Source organism: Podarcis melisellensis (genome assembly GCF_964234715.1).
Source record: "Podarcis melisellensis genome assembly, chromosome: 1".
In the NCBI taxonomy this organism is placed as follows: domain Eukaryota; kingdom Metazoa; phylum Chordata; class Lepidosauria; order Squamata; family Lacertidae; genus Podarcis; species Podarcis melisellensis.
Window position 1 is genome coordinate 73,680,897 of NC_138528.1, and position 23,852 is coordinate 73,704,748.

Genomic DNA, 23,852 nt, shown 5'->3' on the forward strand with positions numbered 1-23,852 from the left:
TTTTTCAGGCGCACTTGGACGTTTTTTGGACGGGAACGCAGCGCTCCGTTCTGCCAGTAGGGGGCAGAGCGCAACCATTCAGTTGCAAACCCTGTTTCCACCGCGCAAAGGTATATAACGCCTTTTCCGTCGCCTTGTCTCTTCCATCACCAGCACCACCCCCGCCTCTTCTCTAAGATAGACCACTTTGGCACGGCTCCTTTGCTGTGTAACCCTATGCCATCCAGAGGGGTCGACACACACACAAACACAGAGACCCCTCAGCAGAGCTCCTGTGCTTTAGCAGCCTCTGAGACACAGAGGAGACCTTTAGGTCTGGAGCTGTAGCGGGGCATGTTTTATTTTGGGCAGGGAGCATCAGTCTCTCCCCCTCCCTTGGAAGGGAAGAGTCCAGGCAAGGATGCAGAGACCGGTTTTTAAACACGCGGAGCTGAGAGCAACAAGCTGCAGCCTTTAACCATTCAGCAACATTCAACAGGTAAAAGCCATCCGCCACCCCGGTCCCTCCCCCGATTTGCTCGTCTTTATTGCAGAATCCCTCCCCTTTGGAATGAATGAACGCCCAAGGGAGCAAATTCTGCTCACTTATACTAGAGATTCCACCTTATTTTCACATTCTGGGTTTGAAAGGAGGTGGGAGGCGCATGCATTGAAGAACCGATTTAGTGCTTCGATTTGGGTTGAAACACGGCTCTGTCGAGTGCAGATACGCACTTTGCTATTATGTCTATTTCTCTGCATGCAGGAACGCATTTGCCACGCTTTCCCCCAACCCCCTTGTTTGAGAAACTGCTTTATTTACCACGGTCACTCTCCAAAGCAATGAGAAGTCAGGCAGGAATCAGGACGTGAATAAGGCTGCTGTTGTTGTTGTTGTTGACTGCTTTTAAAAACACAAGCTGCACAAGGCGCCCTGCAGCGTTTGAAAGGAAAAGAGATGGCATCCCAAGCAACGCCGAACTCGCTGCCTACTCTAGGCAGCCTTTGGAGCTGATATAACACCGTACAGTACAAGGGATTTGCTGGAGAGATGAGGTCTGTGCATTGGCAGTTATGCGTACAGGAGAAACTTATACCCAGCTAGCTGGCTGTGAGAGGCCCCTTTCCAGATAGATCAGCTGGTTTCTTATTTGGACAGTAGTCTGCAATAAAAGAAAGAAAGAAAAGAAGCATATGGAGAAAGGACAAAATATTTAAACTTAGGTTGCAAGTACAGTATCATGTCACCTTCTCCCCAAGCGCACATGAATTAGTGCCTTGAGAAATTTGATGAATTTGTTAGTTTGGCTTCAGATGCAACCTTTCTCGTTTTTCTTGTCATTTTTCTCCCCCACCCCCCACCCCAGCAAGCTCACTCCAGAAAGATCTGCATCAGGAGCAGTACTACTGCTGCAGTAGCGTTTATTTTTGCTACTGAAGGTTAGGACTGAAACCGTTCATTGGGGTATTCAGGATCTTTTGATGATTACCAGAGAGATTGCTGTGTTGCTGGACATGTTGATTTGCAGCCCCATACCCACTTACCTGGGAGGGAGCCCCAATGGACTCAGTGGGGCTCAAAAGTTGGCATGCATAGGATTGCACAGTGAGTCTTTTGTAGCATTAACACCTAAGGCTGTGTACACACTCCCATTTACCCTGTATCCATTGCTGGTGGTGGTGGTTTGGGAAGCAATGTACAAATAACAGAGTATCTACCCATAAGCTATCCTGTATCTATTCTGTAATTTCTTTTGATTTTGATACTTTTCCCCCAAACCAGCTTAGGTCCGAATGGAGGAAAAAACCCCAACCTAGCTGTCTTTTAAACTAGTAATACGCACACAGCCTGAGAGTCCTATGGCACCATGCAGACTGTCACATTTATTGTCTGCCATAACAAGCTCTTATTTGATGCCTAGTTTCTTAGTACAAATTCTGCTTCTCACACCATTTGTGGGCATTGTGCTCCTTCATTGCATTCCATTCCTCTCTTGTTTTGTGCCATCCATTCCCATGTGTTTGTCTTGATCCAGCTCAGATTTTCTGTTTATGGCAAAACAACCACAGGCAGCACTGATGTCTCTATAACCAATCTTTACAAAGAGTTGGCTTGATGTTTTGTATTCTTGTCTTCCAACCTCTGCCTAATTCCAAATCATTTATTTTTAATTGGGGTCTCTAGACCCCCAAGCACTGTTTAAGCTTGCCCTATGGACATTTGTGGCAAGAAAAGGGGTGCATCCTTGCACTTTCACAGTATTTCATCTAGTGACTCTGTAAAAAAAGACTCATATAAAATGTTTTGTATAAAATGCTGCACCTCCATTTAGCTCCAAGATGGGGAACCTGTGACCTCCCAGATTTTATTGGATTCCTGTTCTCATCAGCCCCAGCCAGCAAGGCCAGTGGTTGGGAGTGATGCAAGAAGTTGTCCCACAACATTTGGAAGCCACCTGGTTCCCCATCTCTAGTTTACGTGGACCCTTGTGGAGAAATCCTAGGCAAGTCTACTTGGAAGTAAGCTCTGTTGAGTGCAATGGGACTTACTCCCAGGTGAATAAAACCAAAAGTAAAATAATACAAAGGAGTAGTTTGAAAAAATGTTTGCTGCAATGGAATTGTCTTCCCTGCTCCCTGGAAGGTGAACAGGGACAGGCAAACCCTTCTAGGCAAGATGTTCCACAATCTGGGAAGCACAACTGTGCAGCTCTCCTGCCAACCTGCTTGACCTCTATGCAGTTTGCATAAACATATGGAAGCCTTCATCATCCTGACACCTTCCAGATGTTTTGTACCACAACTCTCGTCCCATTGTAGTCCAAAACATCTGGAGGGCACCGGACTGGCGAAGGCTGGACAGAACCTAAGACTGCACAGCAGACTTGAATTCCCAAGCAGGTTCATCCGGGAGGAGGATCGCCTACATAGCAAAGAGCCAGTAGCTACCAGCACAGCACATGCTTGCATGGAGAGGGGTCCTGTTTCAGTCCCTACCATCTCTTCCAGGTAACTGACCTCAGGCAGCAGAGCTAGGAAAGACCTCTGCCTAAAAAGCTGCTGTCACTTGGAGAAGGCAACTCTGGGCTAGAAAGACCAACAGTGCGAACCAGATTCCTATCATGTTTCATGGTGTGCACATTTCAAATCCCTCACAAAACAAGCTGTAGTACCTGGCTCACCTGCTGGATGCCTGATCCATGACCCATGTGAATTGTATGCATGCATCACTATCCTAATTCATAAAATATCACTGGGTCAAGTGCACCTTCTGGGTTTGTTTTAGCAACCTGCATAACAGCTTCTACAGTCCTTCTCCTTGATCTTAGTCATGAGGAGCAGATGTAGACATTCTCTCTGCTTCAGCATCACTTTGCTTTGTCTAGCTCATCTCTCTGCTCCGTACCTTTTACCTTGAATGAGCTCTTTTCCCTTTATACTCATGACCTAAGCACCATCTCTTTACCTTGGACTTTGACACCTGAAAATAGTGCTGTCAGGGCTTACCCTATTCTTGTGTCCATAAACTGATTTAACTGTTTTTCATGCTGAATTTTTAATTGTTGTAACCCACCCTGGGATTTGCTGGTGAAGGGCAGGTAATAATTTCATCCACAGCAATAATAATAATAATAATAATAATAATAATAATAATAATAATAATAATAAAATAAATAAATAAATAATGTTCTGTGTGCACAAATTATGTTTTCCGTGAGCTGTGCATATGTTTGACCGCTGCTGACAAAACATAGCTATAATTCTTCTTGCATGTTACAAAGTAGCAACAACATATTTGCAGTTTTGTTGTTGTTGTCTTTTTGCAATTTAATTTTCAGTTAAGATCAACAACTGATCTACAAACCTTGCTATGACTCAAAACTCCCACCTAGAGATGGGGAAGAAATTTGCTTAGTTTGCATTTGAATGCAATCCTACTTAATTTGCACTTCTTCAAAATATACACAGCCCAAAGCAGCTATCCTTGAAAATTCACACTTCCTCGAATTTTGCATGCAATTCTCCAATCAAAAATGTGTACTCAGGACCATATTTTAGGGCACAAGTGGATGGATTAAAATGCTATTTTTGTGCATAGTGCTTGCAAAAATGCATATAAAAGGGAAAACACGAGTTCTTTATACTAAACCCTTTTAGTATGAAACTATGCCTCAGTGCAGCTGTAAGGATGGGGCACTTTGAAGTATAGCTGAGGGATGAGGAATGGACTTGCGTGATCAAGTGCTTCTTTCCCCACTTACTCCCTTATCCAGAGCAATTCCTATTTCCCCCTGCTGGCCTCAACAAGGGCCAGCCATTGTTTTGGCAGCAACATCAAGCGGTTACTGCCAAGGTCACCTGAAAGTGAGCACACCAGTCATCCTTGATAGGCTAAGGTTGTGTCATGAACATAATGGGAGAAAAAAGGCCAATGCATTGTGCCAATGCATTGTGAAACTTTCAAGGACACAGTATTTACCTCAGAGTGATGTAATGATGGCCCAACTAGAGAAATGCTATTTCAGTGCTCCCCCACAATGCAACAGGTAGAAGGATGCTACTTGTTTTGGTTTTTTAACAAGCACATCTAAACTCTTATAGTATTTTAATCAAATGTATGTCCACATGAATTGTTTTCACTTGTCTTACCAAAATGTGCTGTTGAAAAGGTGTCCATGCTGGATCATGTGATTTGTGGTTGCAGATTGTTTCCAAGTTTTTTGTTGAGAATTGGTACGTGCTTTTTCTGCACACTGCCAGTTGTACTGTCTCTTGTTTTCTGTCTCAACTAGGGGCTCCTCCAGGCTTCCTTTTGTGCTGTGTTTCTAGGCACAGGCCTAGAAAACCTGTTCTTTACCGCTGAATTGGTGCAAACAGCAATCCCTGGCAAGCATGGGTTGATTCAGCGTTAAAGAGTGGGTTTCCACAGGGAAAGCACCAGGGCAAAAAGAAGAAGAAAAGTGTTCGTATGTGTGGTTTTAAAGGCCAGACCTGTGCCTAGAAAGCTGGGGCAAAAGATAAGTGTGGATGAGCCCTTTATGTGATATGAACTATCCATGATTAGGCTCTTGATAGGCTGAGCTCTGCTAGTCCTCTCTCACTCACACACATTAGCAGCCTCACATAGCTTATCTGCTTTCAAGATCAGGGAAAGAGAGCTCTGAGAGTGGCCTTTTAACCCTTATCTTCCTTGCAATCTAAATTGCCATCTCCTGAAAGCAAATAGGAAAGAATTAGGTCAGGGGAAAGGGAAGAGGGGGAAAAGGTTAAACACCATCTCCCAGAGCACCCCTTCTCTAACTCTAGCAAAATAACAGCCCCAGAATATTCTCCTTACATGTCTCCCATGTCACATCTAATTTGACCCTTCAGAACCTCCAATGTTATTTCACTGAATGCACCTCTGTCTTCATCAATGCACCTTGATGATTTCAAATGCTAGAAGAATCTGAATATCTGGCTTTTTCACAAAGCCGTCTTTAAATTCCTTGCTTTTCTGGTACACGCTGCATCAGATGTTTTAGCATCAACATGCAGTTGTGCAAATCCATAATCTAATAGTCTAATAGGTGTGTGTGTGTATCTCTGAGACCTGCAATGCAAGTAGGAGGAAGCACATAAGCACAAGAATCATGTGAGGATTTATTCCAAGGCAGCAAGGGAATAAGGAAGTGAGAAGAAACATGAGTGTAGGTTCAGACATACCCCAAAGAAGAACCTGCTAGAAAAATAACCTTCACTAGTTAGGACTGTAACTTGGGAAAACAGAAGAGCAACTCTGTCTGAGTTCACTGTGATGCAAGATTGCAATAGGTGTAATTAACAGGCTTCCATTTGCGTGGAAGTCCTAGATAGTTATATGGGAGTAAACCCCCTTGAACTTCTGAGTAGATATGGCTAGGATAGCATTGTTACTTAGTGACATTTCTTTTACTGATGCAAAATCATTCAAGTTGTGTTCTGATGATTCTACCCAAACCCTCAGCCCAGTTATTCAGAGCCTTAATAGAGATGCTGGTGAATTCTAGAAATAACTATAACCTTCAGGTTTGAAGGGCTGCCCATAACAAATGTGTTTTTGTTTGCTGGGGTTCGCTGGAACACATTTGGGTTCTGTCAACGGCAGGGAGGCTTTGCTGATATGTAAAAATCTTAGATTGTACTGTCATAGAGGGGATGCAATTTCAGCATCTGGATCCATCTTCTGGACCTTACTGGATTCTGATAAGTTCATCATTAGAAGTGGACAACTGGAATCCCAAACTCATTTTGGAATTCCAGCAGAACCTGTTCTACTAAATTAAATTTTGTGGGAAAGAACTCAATGATTCCTTCCATCTTTTGAGCCTTATCTTTACCAGTTACCAAGCCCTGTATTGTCATTAACTCTATGTTTGTTGTCACTTCCTATCACTGAGACTGGGAACCATCCTCCCTTACCATTGGCCGTCATGTTCCTCAACTGTACCTTATTTTTAGATCCATATTTCACATGCCCTAGAATAACTAGATAGACAGGAGAGCTAAGGGACTAGTAATAAGATACGGAGGTTGATGGCACTCAGACTAGGTCAGAAGAGGCCAAAACTTCTTGCCATGTGAATCTTCAAGCATCCTTTCTGGAACACATTGGAAATTTATCTGCACTGTTCAATGCAGCTCTCCAAACTGCTGCCCTCTCTCTTTTTGTTCTCATAATGCTCAATAGGAGATGCAAAGGATGCAGGCTTATGGGAAATGAAATCCCCCCTTTCACCATGGGTGATAGATCTGGCCCACAGGTGCAACCTACTCATAACCACATGGGTCAGTGTGTGCGTACACCCATTTCAGCAGCTTCCTGTTTTTCCGATCTCATTCATTGTATGGTAGAGGTTGCCACCATAAGAACTTAGAACAAGAATGCCACTTTATGAGTCTTGCAGAAACATGACTGAACTCCCTTTCCTGCCTGAAAACTGGCCAGGCTCATCCCTATCAGCAGACCTTGGTGACAAGGAACTAACAATACAGTGGTACCTCGGGTTACATACGCTTCAGGTTACAGACTCTGCTAACCCAGAAATAGTACCTCGGGTTAAGAACTTTGCTTCAGGATGAGAACAGAAATCGTGCTCCAGTGGTGCAGCGGCAGCAGGAGGCCCCATTAGCTAAAGTGGTGCTTCAGGTTAAGAACAGTTTCAGGTTAAGTACACACCTCCGGAACAAATTAAGTACTTAACCTGAGGTACCACTGTACAGTGGGGATTCGAGCCCCTCTCCTATTTCCTTCCTTTCCCTGTTACCAGCCAAGCAAGGCTGAAATTAGTAAGGTGAAACTTTGAGCAACTGGAGGGGGCACACTCAGGGCTTCCTCTCGTCTGAGGTGCAATTAAGAGGCTATCCCTCAGTAGAGCTGCTGAACCCTCAACGGGCAGCAAAAAGGGATAGAAGCTGCAAGGAGGAAGCTGCTAATTAACATTCCAGGGGATTTTTGCTGCCTGGGACTTACAGCTGCATAAGCATTATGGAAATTTCTTGGCCATGAGGGTGGTGTTGCTGAGTAATATAGCACCATTAATGGTACAGAATCACCATTTTAATTCCACTTCTAGCTCGTTTTCAAAAAACACTACTTCAGCAGCACTAAAGAGCTGTACCGTCAAAGCAACCTGAATTCCCAAATAGTATCTCCATGCTATAATTAGGTCATGGAACTTTCCATGTGTTCATGGAGATGGGTTTTTATAGAAGTGCCAGTCACCTGGATTTTTTCCCCTCCTGGAAATAGCAAGTAATCTCAATATCAGAATTCAGTGTTGCAAACAGTTACTCAGTAAATACCAAAAAACAAAGCATATTAGCTCTCACTATTCCATAGTTTTCCTGAAAATGTACTTCAAATATTGGTCCTATAGAGAAACTGAATGTGCCCCTTTTGGCCAACAGGATTATGGCATTCAGTTTCCCCAGCTACCACTAAGGAAATTTGTAGCTGTTCTGTTCCTTTGTTTTTTGCTGTCACCTGCCTGGCCTTTAAAGCATAAGGAAGATGGGGGCTCTGTTTCACACCTAATGTTACGGGGCTGAACTTCAGTGTGACTTATTTTTATCAATCTGCTGTCACTTTCTGTAGGCCACTAAAGTCTTGCCATTGACACAGCCTTTTGAGGTTAAGAAGCTTAACTAAGGAAGTCTTTATTTCCCTACTCGGAATCTCTGAAGACCTTAGAAGGAGAGGGGAGGGATGGAGAAGGAGAAGCAGGGAAACAGCATCCAGAGAGAGAGATTTGCATGGAGAGACAGTGTGCAACCAGGGTGGAATCTACACACACATTAAAAAAAGGTTCTGAAAATGCTTTTTTAAGGGTGTTTTAAAAAATACATTGAATTTTCCATAAGGCTCACCATTGTCATCTAGTGTCACATTGTATATTGCGCTTAAAACACACTTAAAATGTTTTATTTGCAGCTGTATAGATGAGTCCCAGGTGGTTTGTCTCCCATGTTGCAGGTGGCGGGGAGGAAAACTGCCAGGGTGAGGGGCAAAGGAAGTTGGAGGAGAGGCAGAGGGCTGTCCATGAATTGTTGGAAGATTGAGGTGGTGGTTTGAAGTTCCTTTTTTTTGTTGGCTTAATCTTGGATTGTTGTAGTAGTTGAGGGGTGGCTGGTCCTAAACAACTTGGGACCAGGATATCAAAGGGATCATCTTATTCCCTATATACCTGCCTGATCACTGAGGTCATCTGTGGGCGCCCTTCTTGTGGTGTTGTGGTCCAACACCAGAACAGAGCAGGGGCGAGGAACCTTTGACCTCCTCCCCCCCCCCCAATGTTACTGAGCTCTGCTTGCTGGGGCTGATGAGTGTCATAGTTCATTAACATGTGGAAGGCCAGAGGTTCCCCTCCCCAGGATTAGAGCCTTTCATGTTTGCACAGTGGAGCATGATTCCTCTGTAATTTTTGTCTTCTGCTAAATCCTTTTGTTTAGAAGTATGAACGTTGAATTTTTTTAGAAAAAAAACTTTTTAAAAAAATAAATTGCCTGCATACTCCTATCAGTGTACCTAAGAGCAATTCATAGGCAGTTAAAAATGTATTGCAGCTGCTTTATTGTATTATTCTTGTATGTTAATTGATGTGTATTCCTGGGCTCAGCCTAATGGGATACACATGAATATCTCTCTCTCTCTCTCTCTCTCTCTCTCTTTGTGTGTGTGTGTCCCTTTAGTTGATCAATTTCTAGGAAAACATAATAGACTACACAAGCACCATATTGTGAAAATCAGGAGCCCTAGACCTGATCTGTTGGCCTGTTTTTATAAATCCAGCCCTGGGAAAAGCAATCCTTTTTGCAGGGAGAAGGGGTGGGCTCTGGAAGAGAGAAATGAAGCACTGAGCCAGTATAGATATTGTCTCCTGTTCTACCAGCTTTCTGAAAACCAGCGTTTGAGAACCTCTGGCATGGAGGGCAGCTGCCAGTTTTCTTCCTAGCATGGGAGAAAGCAAATGCCATATCAGTAATGGAACCCGCTGTTAAGCAGCCATGTGAATAGAAGTGAAGTATTAAAAAGGTAAAGGGACCCCTGACCATTAGGTCCAGTTGTGGCCAACTCTGGCGAGGGAGCTGGCATTTTCCACAGACAGCTTCCAGGTCATGTGGCCAGCATGACTAAGCTGCTTCTGGCGAACCAGAGCAGCACACAGAAACTCCATTTATCTTCCCGCCGGAGCGGTACCTATTTATCTACTTGCACTTTGACGTGCTTTCGAACTGCTAGGTTGGCAGGAGCAGGGACTGAGCAATGGGAACTCACCCCGTTGCAGGGATTCAAACCGCCGACCTTCTGATCAGCAAGTCCTAGGCTCTGTGGTTTAACCCACAGCACCACTCGTGTCACCCATGATGTATTAGTGAGTTTTAAACTGTCGTTGTAGCCTGGGCCAGTGTTCCACCCAGTAAGGACTCTTACCTTTCCTTCACGCTTTTCAGGCATAGTCTGAGCTTTAAACCTCTGTGTCGAAGCATTCTCTTTTTTGCTCCAGGGCTTTCCCCATGAAAGCACATTCTTTAATCAGAGCTAACGGCAATGCATGAAAACCCCAAATTGCCATTTGTTGACATAAGTGTGGATAAACCCAAGGTTTAGTTTAGCACATTTTCTGAACTCATAGACTCATGATTAAACACTCTTTCTCACGGCCCATGAGCCAAGAACAGACCTTGGTTACAATTCACAGGTAGGAAGAAGTGTGTTCAACTATGAGCCAAGGTTCAGACAACACCTTGACTTTGCTCTGTGTGGAATTTTAAAAGACCAGAGAAGAGCAATGCATCCAGGAGCCCACACATTCACACAGTCCCAAGTCAGCCATAAGGCAGCTTGCCAGGATATGCAAATCAGGCTCTTTTGTCCAGATGCATTAGAAAACCACTCAGGATATCCAAATGTGAAACAGATTTAATGACTTATCTCATTCAGTTTCTTAAAATGTGGAGTCTTTGATCAACTGGAGCTCCCAACTGAGGCACTTACAGAAGGACAGATCATCAGTGGGATAACAGAGATATTGCTGTCCTGTTAACTGGCCAGTTTTTCTCCTGGGATCATCATTGATATGTTTGAATATTTTCTAGGATTGGAGAAACCCACAAAACGTTTATTGCCGATGAATTATGGAGGGAGAGAAGAAAATCTCATCCGTTTACTTCAGCAGGCAGAATTTTAATGAGGGGAATAGTTTTACAGTTAGACACTGTTTGTTGCATAGCTGAGAAATTAAGTCAGTAAAATTCTGGAATTGGAAGAGAGGTTTCAGGTTTAAGACACTGATGTTAATGGAGTGCTGAAAATCCACACCAAGGAAGGAATTTAACGTAGCGCTATAGCGATCATTCCCTCAGCGCAAGCATTTCTGCTTGCCAGACAGAACAATCCACCCTCTCCTCCCCCTGCAAGCTGGCCTGGGGGCTCTCCCAGTCCTGCCAGAGCCCAGAGGGAGGTGAGGTGGAAGCCCCATTGTGCTAGTGGAAGTCCTCACACAAGCTTCCACCAGCAGGACTCATTAGCTGAATCCATCCCTAAGCAATATATCACATACATTGGTCAGCAGTCAACTAAGTTTCATTCAGAGCAGGCCCACTGAAATTAATAACTCTAACTTTATTAATTTCAAGGTGCCTACTCTAAGTAGAAGTCAGTTGAATAAAGGTAAAGGTAAAGGGACCCCTGACCATTACGTCCAGTCGTGACCGACTCTGGGGTTGCGGCGCTCATCTCGCTTTATTGGCCAAGGGAGCCAGCGTACAGCTTCCGGGTCATGTGGCCAGCATGACTAAGCCGCTTCTGGTGAACCAGAGCAGCGCACGGAAATGCCGTTTACCTTCCCGCCGGAGTGGTACCTATTTATCTACTTGCACTTGGACATGCTTTCGAACTGCTAGGTGGGCAGGAGCTGGGACCAAGCAACGGGAGCTCACCCCGTCGCAGGGATTCGAACTGCCGACCTCCTGATCGGCAAGCCCTAGGCTCTGTGGTTTAGACCACAGTGCCACCGCATCCCAGTTGAATACTGCCCATGAAATAATCACCTAAAATATACTGTGGCTGGTAGCCAATGTTATTCATATAAAAAGTAGACCCACTGAAACCTGTTAAACCTCTGGCATGTCACATTGATTTCAGCAGGTCTATTCCAAGCATGACTAGCATTGTACATCATTACAGGACCAAGAATACTGGCCCTAAATCAAGTCTTCCTGTTGCCATTTTATATATTCTTTTGGCCTTCAGTTCTACAAGTCACATTCTCCAGTACTCTAAATATTTAGGACTGTTGCAGTCCTAGAAATACCAAACAATTTCTTCACACATTCCATTTTTTAGTTGTATGCTTAAGCTTGCATTCGCCTAAAATATGAAATGGAACAGAATACAGGTGGGAGATTTTTACACAGATACACTCAGTGCTAGGGTTGGCTGCAGCCTCTAGTTATGTGCGCACTCCACACCCATGGCAAGCTTGGGTTTGTTGCTGTGTAATGTGTAAGACATCCTTTATTTATAAAACAATGGGATTTATCTTCAAATAAAAGTGTTAGGGTTTAATGTGGCAACATTAACAAAGCTATATTGATTTAAAACTAGCTCCGAGTCATGCACAGCAGCAAGAAATGTAGAGAAGGTGCCAGCCTGGTGCACACAACCAGCTGTGAAATACAGGAATCCAGAACTCAAAGGGGTCTGGCGGTCAAACTGCCCTTCTCCATTTCACTAATGGGTTAACCTGACCATCTGCACATTGGTGGACATCAGAAGGGCTCCATGCACATAGAGTTGTTCCATGCAGCACATGCCTCCTTACTTACTTACACCAGCCCAGTTGGTGACACTGGTGCCTCCTCCACCTTAATCTGTGTTGCCTTTGTAGAATCCAGCAGGGAGGGGAATGAGGCCAAAGCATAATCAGTTAGCTATGCCAATCCATCTGGGTTCACCTACTGTTGTTCTTCACCATTGGGTCCACCACAGGGTCCATCATTGGTTCTAGTTCTATCTACTGTTGACCTCCCCATAGTTTAACCTTCTGGCCCCAATGGGCACCAGCCTTCACTGCAAGTCAAGCCCTTCTCATGCATGCCACGCACAAAGATGGGGGCACACCTGCTAGACATGAGGCTGCATCACCTCATGAACCCTTCGATAGTTGAAAGGGCTGCAAAAATTCATTATCCTCATAGTGCACCGTCTTTTCTTGCTCCCACTCTGCTCTCTAGCAATTTGGAGAATACCGTTGTTAAATGTTCTTGCTTAGTGTCACTTCCAGTTTAGGCAAACAGAGCCAAGGCTTTGTGGCTAAGTGACACTACAAGAGCCAAACCTTTGTTTCTCAGAATTTTTATTAAAGGCTTACAAAAACAAGTCCAGGTCACACAGAATGGTACCAAGTAGAAGCAACAGAGGAGGTGGGGTGGGGATATGTATAACATTGTCTAAGCCCTTGAGTTGATAGTCTTGGGAGGCTAGAAGCAGGATATTGTGCCCTCCCCCTTTTTTTGTATAATGAGGGAGAAGCAAAAAGTGTTTGAAGTTGGCAAGCTAAGAGATGCATTTATACTGCAAGGTGTGGCATTCTTTGCACCAAGTCAGGCACTCCTTGCAAAGTATTAGCAACCATGGGTCCTCTGAGAACCCATTTGGCTGTCTTCTGGGAGCTGGCATTCATCCCAACCGATACACCAATCTGGTAACTTTGCCAGAACCACCACCATGCTCCCTTCAAGGCAGGAATGGTTCAGGTGTGAGGGGGAAGAGGCCTCCTAGGTGCACTGGGCACCAATTCATGCTCAAGATTGCATCCTGTATCATCAAAAGCATCCATGTTAGTCAAGAGGTGAGACACTAGTATGCCTTGTCATTTTGAAGGCTTAGGTGGTAGAAAGATCCTTAGACTCAGCCATAAACTCCTAAGTTTTCCTACTGCTTTCACTTTCTTGCTCACAACTCAAAAGTAGTTAAGGAAAATTAAACGTTCCTCCTTGGTTATTAAGATAGGCCCTAGGCTTGGCCAGGAGAAGTAGGCAAACCTCTCTTTTTACTAAATTAAGAAATTAGGGTACAGAACAGCACGCAAGCTAATTTTCCCAAAAAAAGAGAAAAGAATGAAAAGTCGATCTAGAGATAGCTTTTAAAAAACAACTAGATTATTGCCACTTGAGTTGATGCTGTGTCCAAGTCTAAATGAAGTCAAACTTGGAGAGAAGCTCCCATTTGTTGAAGAAATCAGTAGCTGGGTTTTGAAGCAGGCTGCTGGATTTGAGCTGGGAAGTGAAGTCATCCTTTGAACACAGTTCCTTTTTAGCAGGGGGAACATCACACTGCATAGAAGTATTGCCTCAGGTGTCCATCAATCATGGAGCAAGCCAACCTGTAAAAAAGAAAGAAAAACCACAAAATGGCATCATGCAGCTGTAGGTAGAAAAATGTCCCCAGAACTGCTGTCCGGTGACTCTGTTGGATTCCCAAGTACCATCTTCCCCAGCTAGGCTTGCAGGTGTCAGGAATTTTTCTCTTTGAAATATGGCAACCCTAGCTCCAGCCATCATGGTCAATGGTCAAGGATGATGGGAGTTGTAGTCAGACAGCATCTGGAGGACCACAGTTCCCCGCCCTCACTCCTGTAGTAAAGGAAGTTTATGCTGCAGGTAAGCACTTCTTGCAGCAACACACATGTGCACCCTCCTGACCCCAGAGGGCACTGCCCCTGCAGCCCTCGCTCCGAGAATGTGGCCACAGCAGAAAATGAACATCAGGTGTTTGCGTCCAAGAAATCTTCACACTAGGAAAGAGCCATCACATTGCCTATAGATGGTTGGGGAATGCATTGTCAAGTGAGAGGGAGCAAAGAGGCAAAGGTGTGGTGCCAACACAGCTATTTTTACCTTTCGTAGTTAAGCCTGAAGCAAGATGCATTGGAAGCAAACCGGCTTTTAGAGCATAAAGCAAATTCACAGTCACTTTGTTGGCCTAGGGGACCGGAGGCAGCTTGTGGATAGGATATGGTGTGCAGCCAAGTCATCCCTTGCACGGCTGAGAATCCATGCTGGGTGCTCCCTGCTCTTTACTACCAATGTCTATTCTTGCCTCTTACCACCCACAAGCAACACACAGGTGGAGCCTCGCAACAGCTATTTTCTGCCCACACAGATGCCAGCAGTGTCTGGTCCCTGCCTGAAGCAAGGTCTCCCTGCTGGAGAGTCCCAAAGTCACGGCTGGAGTCCAGTCTCACAGCCAGTTTAGGCAATTTTACAGTCTCCCATTTTAACTTCTTTTCCATTGCCCAAAACAGTATTGGTGAGATTGGTTTTCTGTAATCAAGTAGGCATGGAGACATTGTGTGTGTTGAGACATCCGTCAGTGACCAGGTAGGACTGGTTCATCTAAGAAAGGAAGTGCACATCTTCTGGCACAAAACAAAAAAATAAAAAGGAACTACGGCACTGAGGTTACTTCCAGAATACCTGTTTATTGAGCATTCATTACAGTTTGTTTGCAGAGATGTTAGCTATGTTGTGTCAAGCAAATGTTATTCCAGACTTTTGAGTGCATTTTCCCAACTCTTTCCTGATTGCAGGAAGTCCAGTTTTAGGGGGAAATGGCTTTGCTGTGCAAAAAGTTCCAGCAAAATTTTAATTGCGCAACCTGAATTTGCCAGTGTGTGGCTGAATGCCACCCCAAAACAGCATCCATCTGGATGCTCACGATTACCAAGTTCTCTACTCTACTAGACTATATGATGATTAACACCAGCACACTCCCCTCCTTCTTTTGTTGCTATAATAGCGATGCAGAATGAAGCACTTTGAACCGAGGTCTAAAATCTATTGTGCCTGGGAGAGAGATCATGTGCATTTTTCAGCAAGCCATACTGGTACCAGTGCATGCCGGTCAGTCAGGCTCTGCCATTCTTCTTTGAGCCAAGAGAAAATGTAGAAGACTTGGTCAAGCATAATAATAGCCCTTGCAAAAGTAGAGGGACTACAGTTTTACCTTAGCCGTTCAGCAACTGTGGCACAAGTATCAAGTTTCCTCACATCTCAGTCATCTCTCCAAGCTGAACAGCTGGTTCTATATTCGACTCGGGGATTGCAAATTACTTTTCCATCTTGGAAGCTATTCTGTTCTGCTGAAGCTAGAGGTATACAGTTGATTGAAGGCTTAAATATAAAGTGACACACCAGAGAACAGTAGAGGTCCCGCAAGAAGCAAAGTGATTTGGCACCATCTTAAAGGAAATGCTTGTTAATCCCTGGCCTTTTCACGCTTCTCTTGCTTTAGTTAAGTTTCGACTTGCAAGTGTCCCAAACTATCAGAGGTCCTTGAAAAGTTACTCAGCTGCACAGTCACGATCAGTTATAAAAATGACTGTTCAGTAAGACCACACAAAATGCCACTGGGTCCCTGCACTTATTGTTCAGCCATGTGCGAAGAATTCAAAGCAGAAACTGAGGTGGAGGCAGGGGAGGAGAGAGCAGTGGGCCACACCAGATTTCTAAGTGCGTCACATGATCCCAAAGAAAGGTTAACGAGAGCTTCTACCATCCCTGGCTCCAAACATGAAAAATGATATTAAGCAAAAATTTGGAGCTGGAAAAGGTTTGGGCATGGTTAGAAGTGGAAAATGTAAACACATTCTCAGAGCAATCACAATAAGGATTTTATAGATTGGAAGATATCTGGATACAAATAAAACCACCATGCTTGGGGAGTGGGGAAGAACAGCCAAGGTTTTAAATATTGGTGCCCTTGAAAAAACTTTCCTGCGGATACATTCCACCAGTTTTTGCTTCCTGTTGGCAAGTGTAAGGATCAGTGCTTTTTTTCTGAGGGTACGCAGGGGGTACGCATACCCCTAAACATTTTGTGAACATTGTTTGGCCTCATTGAGGGGCAGTATTTCAATATGAGTAGGAAAATGAGAGTAGCCCTAAACATTTTTCTAGAAAAAAAGCACTGGTAAGGATTATTATTTGGAATAAAGGTGAAGAGAAGCCAACTTCCTATGTTATTACTGACTTGTAAGAAGCAAGAAAAACATTTAAAGGTGACCTCACATCCTTTCAAATTATTTTTGGAGACAGCATTTGGTGCAGCTACCTATTAATATACCAAAATGGATCTACAGTCCAACATTTGTCCCTTCTCCATATTTAAAAATCCATGTAGGTGAGTGGCGAAACAAGTTATCCAGGACTTGATCCTGGATGAGGATGCTGTCCTGATTTGTGTTACAGAAACCTAGTTGGATGAATTTGAGAGGCTTAGTCCCTCTCTGCTTTGCCCACTGAGATTCTCTGTATAGCAGCAGGCAATATATGAATGGTGAGAAGGCAGAGTTGGAGAGGTCTATCATGATTGTGCCATTCTGACCATTTGCCCTCTCTGACAGTCTATTTGGTTCAAGAGTGTGTATTTGAATTGCAGTAGGCAATTGTCGTTGCTCCCAAACTATGATTTTGCAGTGGGCATGGGGGGGGGTAGGTCCTAGGAAAAAACAACCCACAAGCAGATCCCATAGGCCTGAAGTCTGCCCATGTCTGCTCTAGCATAATACACTATGCTTCCTCCTGTTCCATATCATGGTCAGAAGAGATTAATGGGATCTACATTTTATTGCTTCTTGCGGATTTGGATGGATTAAGATTTTGAGCATCCTGAGAAAGAGGAAGCACAAATCAACCATGGTTTCTGTTTTCACCAGGGAGTATTTGAAAAAGGGAGTTCATGCCTCTTCTTCAGGGTGATTGATGCAGGTACATACCTCTTTGAGTGTTACAGAAGCAGCAATTCACACTCCTCAAACATGCAAGAACTACTTTTTAAAAAGAAAAAACTAAGGGTAAACATGTTGACCCACGAGAAAACCCAAAATCCGCATTTGGGAGTTTCAGCCCTATGCATGTAGGTGGCAATTTGTGCAATATAAATGTATTGTGCTGCCATTTGGGTTAAAGCTGAGCTCCACCAACTGGTAGTTCGTTGTACAAGTATTCACCAGAGCTATGTTTTCAGTCAGCTCCCAGTCCCTAGATTCCAAGTGCAAATCACCCTTAAAATGACACTTGGAGAGACGGTTCTGCAGACAGCGTTTTCTAGGCCCCTTTGGTAAGAGAGAAAAAAGTCAGCCTTCCAGAGGAGAAATTAGCTTGTGCTGAAAGACAAACTGCAACCTAGGCAAAAATGCTGCTTGAGCCACTTGTGTACCCTGAAGTGGAAACATCTGTTCTCCATATCAAAGGCTCAGGATAAGCAAAGAGGGCTTTTCCATCTCAGTAGATGCTTTCCAGCTCCCGGAGGACCTGCTATCAGCTGAGCAATGTGTTTTGGCTAGCACACCACAGCAGCTGAAATAAGCACACGAATCACCAAGGAGAAGCACGGAGGACCCGATAGCCCCAGTGAACTTTTACGAGTGATACTCAACACCATCTATTGCTGGAACCTGCAGCTTGTACATCAGCTTTCTTAAGCTCTCATGTTGCACAGCTCACCTTTAGCTGACTCTCTGTTCATAGCGTAGCAAAGTTGGGGGAGCCAGCATGCAAAGGATCACGTCAGGAATCAATGTTGTTCTCATAGATCGAATAAAGGCTATATAAGAAAGTAGCAAGCCCGCATCTTTTGACCCAAATCTGCCCCATTCAAATATAAAGTGGGAGAATGCCTTAAAAAGAATTAAAAAGATCAGGGCAAGGAAGGTGCAGGACCTCAGGAATGGGGTCAGCAGCATGACCCCTTTCTGCATGCAGACCTCCTTCACACAAGCTAATGAGTAAAAGGGATCAAGGAGATTGTTGAAATCCATACAGATACTTAATGGACAAGATCTTAAGACCTGCCTTGTACATGCATCACCTCAGTTGACGGATGGGTGAACCAAGTTCTCTCAGGTGCCATGAACCAGTTTGGAAGTTCTAGCCGGGGTGTATGATCTCAGATGGCTCACTAGTGTGATAAAACATGACCCAGTCTCCACATTGTTCCAGTTTAATTATCCAAAGCAGGAATAGGTGGAGCAGAATTGTTTTCACCCAGTTTCTTCAGGATTTTTAAACAGTTGGTAGTCTTAAGTACTTGGCTAATGAATATGTTTTGGTCTTCCCTACATACATTAGTAAAGACTCATTTGCACATTTATGGAGTAAAATCATAACGAACAGTCAGGAAGTTTATATCATCAACTCAAAAATACCCACTTTTTGTTTCAGGGGGTCAAGATGCTGATAACTGTGACACCACCCCACGAGCCGGCCTCCCTACACTCACAGGCTCCACCCCCTCCTATTCTACCAAAGCCTGGAATGGACAATCTTAAATTACAGAGACTCTTGAAAAAAGCAGCCAAGAAGAAAGCAACGTTATCAGCACAGCAAGCCGCATCATTCCGGACCAGCCTCTCCCCTGTGAGTGAAGCCAGCCCAGACTTGGAGCACAATGACCGCTCTTCCCCGCGGAAGCCTACAGAAACCACAGCGCACATCACCATCAACCTCCCTCCCCGCTTTTCCATCAAGCCTGTCACCCACCACGTCTCGTCTCCCTTCCCTAAAGGAAAACCTTTCACGTTCACCTCTGCAGAGCAGAGGAGCATTTCGGAGCATCTCAAACTCGCCATCTCGCCCTCCCCGTCGCCATTTCACAGACAGAGCACCCCTGAGCCTTTGTGGCAACCCAGAGGAGACACGCATACACACTTGCCCTCTTCGAGTGCCACACATTCTGTGTTCATTTTCCCCGAGCACCCCGTTTCCCCCACACCTGTGGTGGTGGAGACCCCAGTGGCAGTCACCCATGTTACCGAAACACACGCCTACATTCACAGCATGCAGGCACCGCAGGCGAAGACCCCCGTGTTGGAACAGTCAGCAGGGTCTCCCAAGAGGCCCACCACACCTACCCATTTGCAGACAAATCACTCGCACCCGCCACCAAGCCAGGTGCCAGCCACGCCCTTTGCAAGCCAAACCAGGCCAATTAGTCCTAGACTAGAGATGACTCCAGTCCCTGAGCCTCCCATCAGGACAGTGAAAACTGCAATACTGCATGTCCCCAGACAGCACATAGTGGTCACATCCCCAACTCCTCAGTTCCCAAGGCCTGTGACTCCAGGAAGCAACAGAGGCCTTGAATCACACGGCGAGGCCCAGAGGCAGCCAAGTCCCAGCGCCCCTGAGAAGCCCACCATGCCAGAGGTAGTTACATCTGCTCCACCAGCTGTTGGCACTCCTGTTCTCTCGCCAGAAAACAGGGCTGACAAGCAGACTGTATTGCCACAGGCACCTGCGGTTTCTCCAAGCCCTGCAGGCCCCCTACCAAAGCCTAAGCCACCAGTCCCTCCCAGAAGCAAACTTAGTGGCTGGTCTCGCCTCAAAAAGCACCTGGTCGTGGAGTCGGAAGAGCCCCAGTTTCTGGTCTCAGAGGCCGAGCCAGCCAAGCCTGAGCAGGTGGGAGAAAAGAAGGCAACAGAAACCTCTCAAGAGGGCCCTGGTCAGAGAGCAACCAAGTCCAGAGCTGTCAAGATGTGGGATGCCATCTTGTATCAGATGACCGTCAGCAAAGAGAAAAAGCAGGCAGCAGAGGAAAAGGAAGTCAGGAGAGAAGGAACGTTCTCGTTCCGGCGGCGTCTGCCCCTTCTCCTCCACAGGCCGCGCTTTGACGCCCGGAAGCTGAAAGAGCTGGCTTCCAAACCCATGACAAAGATCACTACCCTGTTTGAGGTGCGCCGAATCCAAGGCCAGCCACCCGAAGCACTGACGAGTTTCAACAGGGCTGCATCGGGGTGGCAACTTGAAGGGAAGCAATGAATGAATGAATCTGCATTCCCCTTAAAGGCTTCTTTTGGAGAATGCATCCGGAGCTGGGAGGAGCTGAAATAAATACACGAGTTTGCCAAAGGAGGAATCACGCAAAAGGAAAATTAATAAAATCCGTCACAGGGTTGCTGTTTGTGTACCTGCATGTAGTGACCCTAAGTAAGTGAGAAAGGAACATGAGGGGAACACCTCTTTCCCCTCAAGTCTTATTTTCATAAGGCATTCAGTTTCAAGTTGAACAGCAAATTAAAAGCAAAGACCAATAGTTTAAAGGCTCTCAAAGGCAGTTTTATACAGTTGAATCAATTGTATAAAATTTCTTAGTAACAAGGCAGCACTCAGCAATGTGCGCTTAAGGCTGCCATATAGTCTTTAGGCAAAATACACTCAAACCACAGCTTCAAACCATCACAAGGAATTTAAACTAGATTCAGAGCCCAAAGTCCTGGAGATTACAAAGGATTGATACACAGAATGATGTTGCCTGGCAGCCCTCCCCTCAGAGACTGCATTTCATAATTCCATCACCTGGAATTGTGCTCTGCTCTGCCCATTCATAGATTCAGCCTCTCAAACACTGATCTCAACAGCCTCCTAATGGCACTGGCAAGTTCATATAGACAGGGTCTCCTTAAGGCACCCAAGGATCCAAGATATTCAGAGGTTCCCAGGTCAGAACCAGCACAATGAATTGCATTCACACAGGCAGGCAGTGTAGATCCCACCAGAACTGGTCTGTAATATCTTCCCTGAGCCCCAGAAGTGGGCAGGGGCATTCCACAGCAGCTGCAGGTTCTACACACTCTTCAAGGGCGAGGCCATGCAAAATACATTGCAATAGATCCATTTGTGGTGTTAGCTGAGACATAAGATGACCATGTCAAGATCCTTGTCCACTAGAAAGTGTCACAGTATGAGACAAAATATATTATATACTACAAGAATAAATAATAAAAAATACTCTGCCATCATTTGTCATACTGAGCCTAGCTTGGAAAAGGTCACTCACAGTTTTCTCATTGCCTTGAGATAACCAGGTTAGGGAGATTTGTGACAAAAGGTATTGTTTTTATACCTGGGCAGCCAGGCAAGTAAAAGTGCATTGGCTGCCAACTTCCATGATTTATTTCCAGGACAGCACTACTAAGCTAGCAGTAAGCCCACTGTGTAAGGGCACAGAAGGACTTTAGCTTTGTACATCTTCCTCCAATAGATCTTAACCAGCTCACTCTAGGGCTGCTTCCACTTTTGCATTTACTTATTTACCAAGAGAATATGGCTATAGATGCAGCACAAAAATCAGCCAGGGAGTCATGCAACTCATACATGACTACAACCAAGCATGCCCACCCTGGCATTAAAGGCACTTCTGGTCACTTTTGCTACAGATACAGTATTTGCAGAATGCAAGTACTGAAAGCAACCTTGAGAAGGTGGTGGGCTGAAGTCCTCCACAATCCAAGTGCACTGCTACTGATTCACACTTAAGGCCAATTCGCAGCCATGTTCCTCTATCCCAAAGTACAGCCAAACTGTCATTTGCCACATGTCTACACACGTGGAAAAGGTATACAGCAATTTCTACCACTGGGGTGCATGACACTTTGTTCCAACTACTTTAGGATCCATGTAGCACCCAATTCACACTCTGATTTCCTCACATGAGCACACAACCATGGATTGGGAGTGGATTGTTTGCACTGAGAATCAAAACAAAAAAAATTCCTTCCAGTAGCACCTTAAAGACCAACTAAGTTAGTTCTTGGTATGAGCTTTCGTGTGCATGCACACTTCTTCAGATACACAGTGTATCTGAAGAAGTGTATCTGAAGAAGTGTGCATGCACACGAAAGCTCATACCAAGAACTAACTTAGTTGGTCTTTAAGGTGCTACTGGAAGGAATTTTTTTTGTTTTGACTATGGCAGACCAACACGGCTACCTATCTGTAACTGAGAATCAAGTGAGTTGCTTAATGCAGTATCTGCTCAAAAGAGTATACATAGGTATTGGTTTGGAGTTTTGTTTGCTTAACCCCAGCATTTTAGCAGGGAATGATCCAGAGTCAGTTCTGGACACTAGGATGCTAATGTGGCCCTTTGGACTGGGAGCATCATCAGGAGCAGAGATTGCTGTTCCTTGCCCTCACTCATGCTTCTTTTTTGCAGTTCCTATTCTAGATTTAGAGCTTTTGTCCGCTATTTTAAAGCAGTTCTAGCAGAATACTTGGGGCAATCTGTTTTGGGATGACCTTATGCTGCAGCCTCAGAGCTTTTTTGGGGGGGGTCATATTCTACCCACCCCACCCCCACTTGTACCATGCAAAACAAATTCCCCATAGTTTCCACAAGGACCCATCACACTGCTTAATACTGCCATTCAGTTGAGGCATTGCTGCCACAGCAAATCACAAATTTACCACAGCAGCATCACCAATGCAGGCACTATGGCTCTAAGGAGAGTGTTCTTCCCAGTGCAAGTGTAACCATTTAAGCATTTTAGATGGAATTTGCAAGAGAGCTCAAAGGAGTCGGCTGCCTGAATTCTCCTAAGTGTAAAGGGAACTATAAGGCCCAGCTCCTTCCAGGGGTGCTCCAAGCTCAGGTTTGCTAGGATGGTTGCCTAAAAGATGAGGTGTTGAGTTTTATTGCCATTTTATAGCCACACAGTTGCACCCTTAAGCTTTTATTTTTGCACTAATGGTTCTGAAAAGTGTGAAGTGAATAGTGATTTCTAATATTCTGCAGCTCCTCTACAGTTTCTTGTGCTTTATCATAGAGTGCAGTCATCTAATGTTCTGCTTTTCAGTGGCAGCAAACAAAAGCCAAAACATTTAAGTCCAGTCATGTGTAACTTGTCCCCAACAAGTTTTTAATGCCACCACAGAAGCTGCAATCTAAAGCCAGAAGACGACGAGGAGGAAGGAGGCGGCTGCTTAATTATTTCCGCTTATATCACCTTTGCCCCACGACAGATATAGGCACCCATATCTTTTCCCCTGTAAATCAAAAAGTAGATTAGCAGACAGGAGAATTTTCAACCCCAAAATAGCACGGGCCCCTCCACGACTGCATTTTGAAAAATAAAAAGTGTTGGATACAGTTTATATATTGCTGAGTACCATATGCAGTTAAGGCTTTGAAAGAGAGCTCTGGCGACAAGCAAAAGTTCTGGAATCTCTTCTTAGGGAAGATTCAATAGGTCTTTCTTAGTAGGACTGAAATGCACTTCCACTTTGCCTGCCTAAGAGTTGCCAATAGGAAATGTTGCCAAGAGTAAAAAGGATGGTGAATAAGATATGGCACTAGTGATGGAACAAGGGCACTTGCCTTTTTCCTTTTTAAAAGAACAAAGGGTTAGCTAGCTTAATTCTCCCCTGCCATATGCAAAAACAGCTGTAAAGTTCAATGCTTTGCACAGGGAGAATGATCCTTGGAAGAGCCTCAGTTGCCAAAAGTTGGCGATTCCGGCTATGTTCTGGTCACCTCCCTCCTATTTTCAGCAGCCTTTAAGAGTAAGGAT

The 23,852-nt window shown here is 44.7% G+C and overlaps 2 protein-coding genes across 3 annotated transcripts in view; one reads left to right on the forward strand and one right to left on the reverse strand.

Moving 5' to 3' along the window:
* Positions 1–99: 99 nt before the first annotated feature.
* PRR33 (proline rich 33) lies at positions 100–22,036 on the forward strand. Its single transcript, XM_081904008.1, has 2 exons — positions 100–478; positions 18,727–22,036. Exon 2 carries the CDS (start codon positions 18,736–18,738, stop codon positions 20,320–20,322), a length of 1,587 nt encoding a protein of 528 aa, XP_081760134.1. The 5' UTR covers positions 100–478; positions 18,727–18,735; the 3' UTR covers positions 20,323–22,036.
* LSP1 (lymphocyte specific protein 1) overlaps positions 12,841–23,852 on the reverse strand; it is a 76,337-nt gene continuing 65,325 nt past the window's right edge. For both annotated transcript variants that reach the window (XM_081904202.1, XM_081904203.1), the window contains exon 11: positions 12,841–13,886. The gene's annotated coding sequence lies outside the window, so the exon portion shown is untranslated. The remainder of the gene's footprint in view (positions 13,887–23,852) is intronic.